Below are 12,419 nucleotides of genomic sequence, written 5' to 3' on the forward strand. Positions count from 1 at the left end.
GGTCTCCTTCTCAAACAGGTACAGCATGAAAAGAAGCTGTGCTGCACTCTCTCAAACAGGTATAGCGTGAAAAGGAACTGTGCTCGCCCCTCTCACCCAGGTACAGCGTGGAAAGGAGCTGTGCTGGGTCCCCTCTCAAACAGGTACAGCATGGAAAGAAGCTGTGCTGGGCATCCTCTCAAACAGGTACAGCATGGAAAGAAGCGGTGCTGGGCTCTCTATCAAACAGGTACAGCATTGATAAAGAGGAAATTAATCCCCTTTGCGTGTGGTCACGTCAACAGGTGCGTCACAAGCCACCAGCACACCACTTCACTGAGAGATAAGGAACAATGAGATGAGATGACGAACAACTCATGTTGAAGTGGCACGTTTATTATTAATACTTCACAAGTGGACCAATAACTGCATATCTTTTAGCGAAACAATAAATGCACATCATTTCATACTACTAAGTAAAAAGCCATTTAAGAAATCCCGACTTCAATCTGAATGGAGCTGTGTTGCTCCTCTCAAACAGGTACATCATGGAAAGGAGCTGTGCTAAGCACCCTCTTAAACAGGTAAAGCTTGGAATGAAGCTGTGCTGGCCTCCCTCTCAAACTGGTACAGCATACAAAGGAGCTGTGCGGCCCCCTCTCAAACAGATACATCATGGAAAGGAGTTGTGCTGGGCACCCTCTCAAACAGGTAAAGCCTTGAAGGAAGCTGGGCTGCCCCATTTCAAACAGGTCCAGCATTGAAAGAAGCTGTGCTGGGCACCCCCTCAAGCACGTACAGCATCGAAAGAAGCTGTTCTGTGCCCCCTCTCAAACAGGTACAGCATGGAAAGCAGCTGTGCTGGGCCCCTTCTCAAACAGGTACAGCATGGAAGGGAGCTGTGCTGGGGCCCCTCTCAAACACGTGCAGCATAGAAAGGAGCTGTGTTGTGCCCCCTCTCAAACAGTTACAATATAGAAAGGAGCTGTGCTGCTCCCTCTCAAACAGGTACAGCATGGAAAGGAGCTGTTCTGGTCTAACTCTCAAGCAGGTACAACATAGAAAGGAGCTCTGCTGCCCACTCTCAATCAGGTACAGCGTGGAATGGAGCTGTGCTGCCTCCCTATTAAGCAGGTACAGCATGGAAAGGAGCTGTGCTGGCCTCTCTCTCTCAAACAGGTATAGCATGGAAAGGAGCGATGATGGCCTCTCCCTCAAACAGGCACAGAATGGAAAGAAACTGTGCTGCACCCACTCAAACAGGTACAGCTTGAAAAGGAACTGTGCTTGCCCCGCTCAAACAGGTACAGCTTTGAAAGGAGCTGTGCTGCCCCCTCTCAAACAGGTACAGTGTGGAAAGGAGCTGTGCTGGGCACCCTCTCAAACAGGTGCAGCATGGAACAGAGCTGTGCTGGACCCCCTCTCAAACAGGTATAGCATGGAAAGAAGCTGGGCTGGGCACCCTCTCACATAGGTACTGCATGGAAAGAATCTGTGCTGGGCTTTCTCTCAAACAGGTACAGCATGGAATGGAGCTGTGCTGCACCCTTTTGAACAGGTACAGCATGGAAAGGAGCTGTGCTGGGCCCCCTACCAAACAGGTACAGCATGGAAAGAAGCTGTGCTGGGCAACCTCTCAAACAGGTACAGCTTGGAATGAAGCTGTGCTGGGCACCCTCTCAAACAGGTAAAGCATGGAAAGAAGCTGTGCTGGGCACCATCTCAAACAGGTACAGCATGGAAGGGTGCCATGCTGACCTCCCTCTAAAGCAGGTACAGCATAGAAAGGAGCTGTGCAGCCCCCTCTCAAACAGGTACAGAGTCGAAGGGAGCTGTGCTGGCCGCTTCTCAAACAGGAACATCATGGAAAAGAGTTGTGCTGGGCACCCTCTCAAACAGGTACAGCATGGAAGGGAGGTGTTCTGCCCCCTCACAAACAGGTCCAGCATTGAAAGAAGCTGTGCTGGGCACCCTCACAAACAGGTACAGCATCGAAAAGAAGTATTGCCCAGTGCCAGTTGGCACAGTGTAATTATGTGATTATGATCTAGTGTGTTTATGGTAATACAAAGGCTATTTTAATATATAACCTTGTGTGGAGTTCCATTTGTGGGAGGCCTGGGATGTTGTTGCTGGTGGGTGCGTGCGCAAATGCTTTACACATTTCCTCCGGGATCAGCCTTACTGCTCGTGTCACGTTACCAAAGGGGTGAGCAGGGGTTATCTTTGGCGTGTAACTCCCTTGCCCTGACTAGAGTGGTGGTTTCTGCCTGGCTTTGGCGCAAGCCTTAGCCAACCGGAGACCCCATTTCTAACATTCAACATGGGGAGCGTAAGGTCAAGTACTTTGGCTGCCCTATACATCACTATGGCATAGGAAGATGATTCCTTTCTGGCTGGCCCCAGGGGTGAGAAGAGAACCCTTTTCCAGAGCAATATCACGGCCGCTAGCCTCCTGTAAGTCCTCGTACCAATTATATTATGGTAGGGTTGAGTAGACTCATCACCAGTGTCACAGTCATTATCAGAGTTTGTTACAAAAACAAAATGTAAATAGTGTTGTCTCCCTGGTGAAGGTGGTAAATTAAGTGGGGAAAGTGATGACTTTGAACCGGCATTGACTCAGATACTATTGGGACATCCTCCTCCAGTCTTGATGGAGTCGGCATAGGTGCCCGGGGACAACATAGGTTATGGTGCTAGATGCAGGGTCAGGATAGAAGCTGGAGGAGAGTTGGGCTTGGAAGGCCCAACTGGCACAAAGTGTGCACCCAGCTCTGTGCACCAGGCAGAATTCAACCTTGGAGGGGCCCCACACCAGAGGGATTTACCTTTCAGGGACCACATACTGTCCCCTGAGAGTTTTATCTCACCATAAAGGGGCCACCCTTCTGATCCCCTTCAACTTTATTTACAATGATTTTATATTCATTTACAAGGCTCCCTATTTTCCAAGTGGAGCCCCGAGAACATTATTGCTGAATCTCACCCCAACACCTCAGGGGCTGCAGGGGTGTGTGCTGTCCTTGCTGAAAATTCCCTAACAGGAAGAACAGTTACAGCAGGAAGCAGTAGCACTGAAATATCTGAGAGGGAGAACAGATAGAGAACTGGTGACATCAGCAGCAGTGCAAGCTTTCTTAGCACCAAAAACAGGTACAGAAACAATGGCAGCAGCGCATAGCTCCTTTAAGCAGCAGTGCAAGATTTTATAACCCAAAGAACAGGTACAGCAACAATGGTTGCAGTACATACTTCCTTCAAAGCAGCAGAGACAGAACAGATACCAGCAGTGCAGGCCTAGAAATGGCTGCATGTGCATCAGCAGTGCAAGCTTCCTTCACGTACACAGAACAGAAGTGACACAGATTCAATGGACGCTTACTCAAAAAACACACACACACTGCTTGCTATAAAGAAACATCTGTATTCGTAAATGCAAGACTTGACTGTTTTGTTAAAAAAATGTTCAGTGTTGTGATACAGACTTTATCCTTCCTGTGACTGAACCCCAAAGGTGCTGAATGAGGGGCATTTGTCTAATTCGAGTCATTTTAAGCTACAGATGAGATCCCAGCTTTCCTCGAAGAGGAGGTCTCTAGATCCAGAGACCTCTACCCCACTCCGCAGCTGTTCCCTTGACATGTGTCCAGCACTGCCGTAGCAGCTTGTGGGGCAGTCAATCTCAGGTGTGATAAAGTGTTGAGGCAGTGAAGTGCAGGGGGGCGGTCATCACCCACTGGACTATAAGGGGGCTTCTTAGCTTCTTCTTCTGTAGTGGGAGGGTCCATGGGCAGAGTTGCTGCAGTCTTTGGAGGGTTGATGTCACTTAGTCCTTGTTTCTCTCTTCATAATATAAGTGATCCTAGGTGGGAGAAGAAACAGTGTTGGTGAATATTTCCACAACAGATGTGCAGTCTACTTCACCTTTATACAATCACCCAGTCATGGCCCCAACATTTTCAGCCTATGTGGGATCACCAGTTTTCTATGGTTTCTGTCTCCCCTCTCCATCAGAAGCTAGACATCACATTTGGATGGATGGATGGATGGGTTTTTATATAGCGCAATATCACCGCCAGGTCTCAAAGCGCTTTGCATTGGGAACCCGTCCTGGTTTTTCCCTGTGAGATAGCCCCTACTGGGTATCCCCAAGGTGAAAGCCAGGCATCCCGCCGCGGGGGGCCGTAGTGGAGATTAAGCAAGCTATTGCCCAGAGTTGCAGAGTGTGAACCTGTGATTCGAGTAGGCACCGAAGCGAGAATTACCGAGTCCGTGGACATTTTGGGCTCAAGACCCTGCCGCGTCGGGAATTGAACCCTGGTCCCGGGTCTGATCTCAGCGTCCGGGTCTGCCTCCTCTAACCAGTGAGCCACACTTCTCCACTCCATTTCACATCCCCTGTAACTGATACACAACATCCCACCTGGTGTTAAACTTGTCACACATTCCTCTTCAGGGAATATGTAGTCTGTTAACCTGCACTCCCACTGGGAAGGCTCTACAGTGCCAGCTGACCTCTGAAACAAAAGAGGCAACCCAGTAACCATGGACTTTAGCCGGATAATTTTTAGCAAAAATGTTGTCCCTATGGGGGATGTGTAGCCCTTGACTTCCACGGCAAAGTGTCAAGAAGGGGGTACAAACACCTCCAACACAAATAACTCAGCATTACATATTTATCTTTTTAGTAACTTTTTATTTGATTGTTGACAGTAAGAAGTAAAACTTAGATTTGCTCTATCGAACACAAGCTTCTCCAAAAAAGTGGGTGACGGCGCAGTGAAAGTGACTATAAGAGCAGAAAGTGCATACGTGCTATGTACAGAAATATATACATGTGGCTGATAGGGATAATAGAGTGCTAGAGATCAACCCCCGCTAGGCGAGTGTTGATAGTTTCTTGAAAAACAGTCCACATATAATGTTTTTGTTAACGTTTCGACTCCTGGACTTAAATTATTTAAACCTGGGTCATCATCACGACACAGAAATGTATAGGAGACACCAACTGATTAGGCAATTGGTCCACCAATCAAGAGATTCTTTAAACATCAGTCTTCGAACATTTTTCAAAATAAATATTCATACATGCTATTTTGGATAGAAGATACATAGGCACTGTGAAATCATGTGTACATCACTGGGTTAGTGTGAAACGGACCTCAAGGAGATTGCTCAAGCTGACGAATTCCCTCCAGAAAAGTGCAATATTGTATTGTATGTGACCGGAGGAGCTGAAATTTAGAAAGGAGGCCTTATATCATCAAAATTAAATCTGTTTTGCAAGTGTGCTTTAGTCTTGCACTGCAATTTCTGTTTCCTAACTCTCGAAACTCAGGCGTCTTTCATGGCTCGGGAGAGACGCCTGAGTTTGGAGAGTTAGTAAGCAGAAATAAATAAATATGTAATGCTAAGTTATTTGTGTTAGACGTGTTTGTATCCCCTTCTTGACACTTTGCCGTGGAAGTCAAGAGCTACACTTCCCCCATAGGGACCCCCTACAGTCCCAGCTGTACACTTCTGTACCTCTGCATTGTGCACACCATGGTATCTGCCACCATAGCCTTTCCAGGGAGTAACGGATATAACATCTTGTACCTGACATTTTAATTCTGGGACATTGCTGCAAACAATCCCCCTTTGTTAGGGCATATACACAGCATAATCCTGGACTTTGAGAACTGGGCAAAGGTATGATGTGTGCCGTGAATTTGTACAGTGTGTTTCAACCACCTGATGGCAACACTTGGATACAAAGACCTCTGATAATATTGACTCCCTTTACAGAACTGTCATTCTTGTTATCTCGAGTCAAACTGATTTGTTGACATTGTATGTGGTTGTATTTCAAGTTGTTTCCAGGTGGAGCATACTGGACGATGGAAGGTGAACGCAGAATTGAGTAAGTTATTGTTCAGTGATGGACTATAATGGAAGAGCCCGGTTAGATCCTGATATGGACCTGTGTGCCACGTTATATGAATGGATGTTTGTGCCAAAGGACATTGCTATATTTTTATTCAGTTGGGTGTACAGCTGTCCATTATTCAGCTCCAGGTGGTTGTTATGTTTCGAGGCATCTCAGTTCATAGTGTGGCCTTCATACCATTTGATGTGTGTGTAGCTATGTGGTAGGTTTATGTTAACATCTTTATGTGGGTTGATGTTTGGTACATTTAAGTTAACATCTTTATGTGGTTTGATGTGTGGTACATTTAAGTTAACACTTTTAGGTGGGTTTATGTGTGGTACTTTAAGTTAAAATCTTTTGGTAGGTTGATATGTTTTACGTTTAAGTTAACATCTTTCGGTGGGTTTATGTGTGGTACATTTAAGTTAACGTCTTTGGGTTAGTTGATGTGTGGTACTTTTAAGTTAACATCTTTAGGTGGGTTGATGTGTGATACATTTAAGTTAACATCTTTAGGTTAGTTGATGTGTGGTACTTTTAAGTTAACATCTTTATGTGGGTTGATGTGTGGTACATTGAAGTTAACATCTTTAGGTGGGTTTATGTGTGGTACGTTTAAGCTAACATCTTTAGATGGGTTTATGTGTGGTACATTAAAGTTAACATCTTTAGGTGGGTGATGTGTGATACGTTTACCTTAACAACTTTAGGAGGAATGATGTATGGTATGTTTAGGTTATCATCTTTAGGTGGGTTGATGTGTGGTACACTTAAGTTAACATCTTTATGTGGGTTGATGTTCAAGATGATGAGAGGCTGTAGATGTGTCAGTATAGCTTGCATGGATGTGCTGTTGAAGTGCAACCACTTTGCTAGATATATTGCTTGGAGACACAAAAAGCTTGTGTCGAATGTGTACAAGTGAATTAAGATGATGTATAAATATAAGTTGATAATGATGTGTCAATGTATTTTTGGCTTGGAGCAGGTTTGTGTGCATGACAGCCTCTGGAGTTCTATCTGATGTGTACTATTGTTGGTGGGTGATGTGTGAGAATACCTGATGTAGATTTGTTCATTAAAGTGGCAAATCGTCCTCAACTAGATGACTTGGAGCCATTCATGCACACACAGTGCCAGGAGAGTGCCTAAGCGGTAGCAGTTACCTACTGCGATCCTATTAGAATAAATAAAGCCTGTGGGTGGACGGGTGAAGGTTCCTTTCAATGGGCAGATGAAGGTGTATATTATGAATAACTATACTCACGAGGAAGATGCCTGTCGACAACAGCAGTGCCTTGACCTTGACGTCTAGGTCTATGGGGAACTGGACTGAGTAGTGGTCATTGGAACTGAACATCGCCTTGAGAAACCCTCTCCATACTCTTGTGATCCGGCCTATGGTGTGGGCTTCGTTACTGGTTTTCACCTATTGAGAAACAGGAATTTTAGCACTGGTGCTTTTCATATTTGATTCTCATACACTTATGGTAAAATCAACCCCAGCAACATGTATTCTCCCTGCAGCAAGCTGTGATCACACATTGATTAGACAATGACACACATAAGTGTGTGGTGTGGATGCTCTGTCGTCCCATGTATTCTGTATACATATAGAAACCCAACCTTCCCTCCGCCCACCTCAAACAGTGTTCTTCCATATATTGTCTCAAACTAGTGTGAAACAGGCCTGCCTCTCCTTGTATGCACCTATACATATAGGGTCATATTCACGAGCTGCACTTTGTAATACATTCATTTGTATTACAGTAGTTAAACTACAGTACTTCAAAATGCTATTCACCAACCTATGAGGATAATTCTTCCACTGCTCCTATTTTTTCTGTGGGGAAATCCTCGCACATGTAAATTTACTACTTAGTAGTAAATGTGGAAGTGACATCATAGTGGCTGGAAAAAGGGCATAGTTACTACAAGGTTTATGGAGGAATGAGGTGGGTTTAGGGAGGGCATGCCCTCACCCACCAAAGAGCAAGCCCGCTCGATGGCCAGAATCATGTTCAACCGTCAATGCTGGACTCAGATCACATCTGAGAGCGGTCCACAGGCTTGCAATACATAAATGGACACAATTGAAACTTCTCACCCACACTTTCAAGGCACTACACAACACTGGCCCAGCATTACTCAACATTCACATCGGATTTTAAAAGCTTCCAGAGACCGTCGTTCGTTTGGGCTCCTACTTGCACACATCCCACCCATACAGAAAACCAGATCCGTCGGTCGAGCCTTTTTCTACATCGCTCCAAAAGCGTGGAACGAACTGCCACTACTCATAAGAGCCTCCTCCTCAATTCTTGAAATCTGCAAGAAGCTGAAGACCTGGCTTATCAAGTGTTCCCACTAGGCCCCGGTTTGGAAAGACTCACACCTGCTCAGCACCAGGGCACCCTCCAGGGAGATAAGATGGTTTACAAAACTGTATAACATAACATTACTATTACAAAAACAGCACTTATGAAGTTATTACAGTCAAAAAAGAACCCAAAACAGTAACTCATTTCTCCAGTTCATAAGTCCAGCACTTCACATTTTCGGCCATTGTTACTGAAATACCCTCCTACAGAAAATAATGAAAATAGGGACAAAAAAACCTCATAGGAAATACTTTTAAAATAAATTACATTATTAAAAATAGTTATACATATAAGTAAATATAATTTAATGTGAAAAGAAAGGTAAAACATATTTAATTGCAAAATATTTCTAGAACCTTTTTTATATATAAATTAATGTAACACTTATTAATTTACTTTTAATTAATTCTATTATTTACTTTTAATAATTATTAATGCATTAAAAAAATGCAATTATTTTACTTAAGGTCAGAATACATTTTTTTATTTAAACTTCAGAAAAATATTTTTAATTTAATGTATATAACTTGTTTTAAGATTTTTTTTAACAACATATTTTATTGATTTTACATGGTATACACCAGGACGTGTCCCGGAGGATACATTGTGATGGATGTACATAATACCATATACATTGCGCAGTTCCTTTCAAATCCCACCAAATTATATTTGAACCACTGAAAATGTGGCCGGAAGTAATCAAATGAGACTTTCAGTTGTATGGAGACCAATTTTATCAGGGCACATAGTCTTTCAAGGGTCTGACTCGATGACTGGGGATAATCCTATACCCCTGTAGTCCACCCACCGCAGCCATATTTTCTTATGCTTTTGGGGGCATCCCCAAGCCTGAACACCGCAATCTCTGCATTCATACATTCATCTATGCCATTTTTTGATCTGCCGTACTTTGGAGGAGATACAGTTTTCCACTGCTGAGCGATATCCCTTTTAGCAATGGTGACGGCTAAAAACAATAAGTGCTGTTTGTATCGGTTCCCCCCAATACTAGTAACAATACCTTTGTCCCGAAAGGTAGATCCCACAATAGCACCTTGCTCAGGCAAGCCACTACCTTTCGCCAAAACGGTTGCAATGCGGTACAGTCCCAGACAGTATGCATGAAGGTCCCCTCTTCTAGCCCACATCTCAAGCCTACAGGTACTGGATGGCACCCATCTTCCATAGTCTGAATCGAGTATAATATATATGGTGCAAGTATTTAAACTGTATCAGTCGGTATCATGTTGAGATTGCCGCATCTCGGGGTTGGCCAAGGCTTCCGCCCGGTCATCGTTGGTTAAGTCTGGTATGTTTTCCTCCCAAGCTGATGTGGTATGATTGTGCGTTGTCAGGGTTTGATATAACAGGCGGGTCTTGTGAGCACCTATGTCACCCATCAGTAGGCGTCCTTCTAGTGGATGGAATTAGGGCAAGGCCTCGGCCTGTCACAGTATGGGGTTAAGTGCATGCTGAAGTTGGAGATATTTGTAGAATTGCAACTTGTATGATTGAAACTGTCTAGAGCTGTTGAAATGACTTTAAAACAGTGCCTCACACTACTTCTCCAAGGGTGGATGTTCCCACCATGTCCCACCCTTGGAATTGCCCAAGTGCTGTCACCGAGCGCAACAGTATGCCATGCCACAGCAGGGTTGCCTGGCTCAGTCGGCCATGCAATCCAATCTGTCGGTCTGTAGCCCGCCATAGTCGGAAAACATTGCTGCTGGGCGGGTGTAGAAAATCCAAGTTCTGTGCACTATATAGGAGTTGAAGAAGTGGAATATTCCCATTGCCATATGATCCACTGCATATGCTGGGTCCGATGGTGGATTGTACCATCATTCATTGACCACTTGTAGGTGGGAGGCCACGTAGTAGGCATAAATGTCCGCTGCCGCTATCTCGCCGCAATTGGTTGACTCTGTGCATGTGCTCAGTGCCACTCGCACAGCCCCATCATGTCAGAGAAATTTATTATGTACGGCATTCACCTGAGTAAACCAAGCCCGCGGTATGGCGTATGGGAAATTCTGAAGCCTATTGAGTATTCTGGGTAGGGAAACCATTTTAAAAATTGCAGATCGCCCATATCATGAGAGGGGAAGAGAGGACCAAACTCGTCTTTAAGGCTTTTAAGGAGAGGATTGATGTTACGAGTCCATGAGGTCTGTGAGCAGGGCGACATAGAGATGCCGAAGTACTTAAAGCCAGTGGTAGCGCGTGACAACTGCTCAGCCCACTTCTCAAGGCCCTGGTGTCCGCATACCTGTAATAGTACAGTGGGGTTCGTGTGAAGCCCAGTTGGTTGACCAAATACAAGCAGGATCTGTAGAATGTGGGGCCCTGAGACCCATGGGTCTCTCATAAAGAATAGGACGTTGTACGCATGTAGTGCAATGTGGTCACATTGAAATGTATCCCAGTCAGAGCCCCTGAGCACCGGATCACCACGTAACCTCAGTGCCAGAGGTTCCATTGTGAGGGCGAACAATAATGGCGATAAGGGGCAGCCCTGCCGCGTAACACAATATATTGGGAATGGGGCAGAGCGATGTCCAGCTATTCGAATCGAGGCGGTTAGCCCTGTAAAGAGGAGGCGTACATAGGTTAGGAAGCGTAGGCCAAAATTAACAGCTTCTAAGAGTCAAAAAAGGTACGCCCAGCAAAGAGAGTCGAACGCCTTGACGATGTCTGCGAGCAGTAAAGCTGCCGGGCATCCATGCTCTGGGGCTCTAGCCATAGCATTATGGATGCATCTGATAATATGGCATGTGGAGCAATGGGGCATAAACCCAGACTGATCCGGGTGAATCAAATCTAGTATACAGGATCTAAGGTGGTCAGCGTGGGCTTTGCCCAGAAGCTTCGGCTCAAAGTTGATAAGTGAGATAGGTCTGTATGATGCGGAGCCTTCTGGTGGAGCCCTGGTTTTAAGAAAAGGACTATCTCTGCATGCCGCCACTCTAAATGGAGTTGGAACTTGTTGGCTGCCTCCTGTATGGCATCGAGCAGGCGTGGGCCCAGTATATTCATGTGCGGTCTGAGGAACTCCATTGGAAAGCCATTTGGTCCAGAAGCCCGACCAGGATGTATGGCCGCCAATGCGGCACCAAGCTCGTCCACTGTTATGGGAGCATCGAGCTGGTCCTGTGCAGAGTCTGTAAGTCTGCGAGGGTGAATATCTCGCAAAAAATGCGTTGAAATAGGCCTCCGATATTTGCTCTTGGCTCGCATATAGCAAAGAGAAATAGCGTGCAAACTCAGCGGCCACCATTTCAGGAGCCGAGCACAAGGCGTCGCCATTGTCGCGAAGCACCGCAACGCTGGTAGGGGACTTTTCTGCTTGGCATAAGCTATGGAGCATTTTGCTAGATTTGTCTCCCCATTCTGTAGATTCTGTGCTGCGATGCCAGCCAAATTTATTTGGCCTCACCCATAAGATGGCGCTGTAGGGACTGTTGTGCCTGCAGTAAGGACTGTTTAAGAGCGGGATTTGGATCGGTGAGGCACTGTGCCTCCAGGGCTCTCTGGTGGTCCTCTAACTCCACTAGTTGCACCAATCATTTACGTTTAGTCATGGCGCAGAAACTAATATCTACCCCACGGATAGTAGACTTCATGACGTCCCATAAAGTACACTTAGAGGGAGTCGATGTTCCATTATGTACAAAATAGTCCGAGACCGGTAGAGACAAAGTCTCCAGATACTACGTGTCACTTAGGTGCCTGGGAAACATCCTCCACCTGAATGGGGGTTGGTAGGAGTGTACTCAGAGCAGGCACGGGATTGGGGAATGGTCAGAGAGAACTCTGGGAAGGTGTGACATACTGGAGACCCCATGAACGTATCCAGGTGGGACGAACAGGTAATCCAGATGGGACAAAGATTTATGAACAGTGGACATGTATGTGTAGCCTAGCTTGGAGGGGTGATATTCGCGCCAAACGTCTGACCAGCCCAGTGTAGTTGCTAATGAATTGAGCTTAGATCTGGCTACCGGGGGATCGTGCCCTGATGTATGGGCTCTATCCTTTACTGTTATGGTATCATTCCAGTCTCCTCCCAGAAGCGTTAAGTCGTCTGAGAGTTCTCCCCACAAATGGGTTAGCCGTTCGACAAAGGTGGTGCCCAAAGGTGGGGG

General features: G+C 45.6%; 1 protein-coding gene across 1 annotated transcript in view; it reads right to left on the minus strand.

Annotated features, from left to right (window-relative positions):
* Window positions 1-3,073: 3,073 nt before the first annotated feature.
* The window catches only part of LOC144798188 (uncharacterized), a 233,882-nt gene continuing 224,536 nt past the window's right edge, over window positions 3,074-12,419 (minus strand). Inside the window, exons 7-8 of the mRNA XM_078668936.1 lie at window positions 7,161-7,322; window positions 3,074-3,844 (exon numbers count right to left, since the gene is read on the minus strand). Of these exons, the coding sequence (XP_078525062.1) occupies window positions 3,809-3,844; window positions 7,161-7,322 (198 nt within the window). The 3' untranslated portion in view covers window positions 3,074-3,808. The remainder of the gene's footprint in view (window positions 3,845-7,160; window positions 7,323-12,419) is intronic.

This window comes from Lissotriton helveticus, chromosome 12 (assembly GCF_964261635.1).
Source record: "Lissotriton helveticus chromosome 12, aLisHel1.1, whole genome shotgun sequence".
NCBI classification, from domain to species: Eukaryota; Metazoa; Chordata; class Amphibia; order Caudata; family Salamandridae; genus Lissotriton; species Lissotriton helveticus.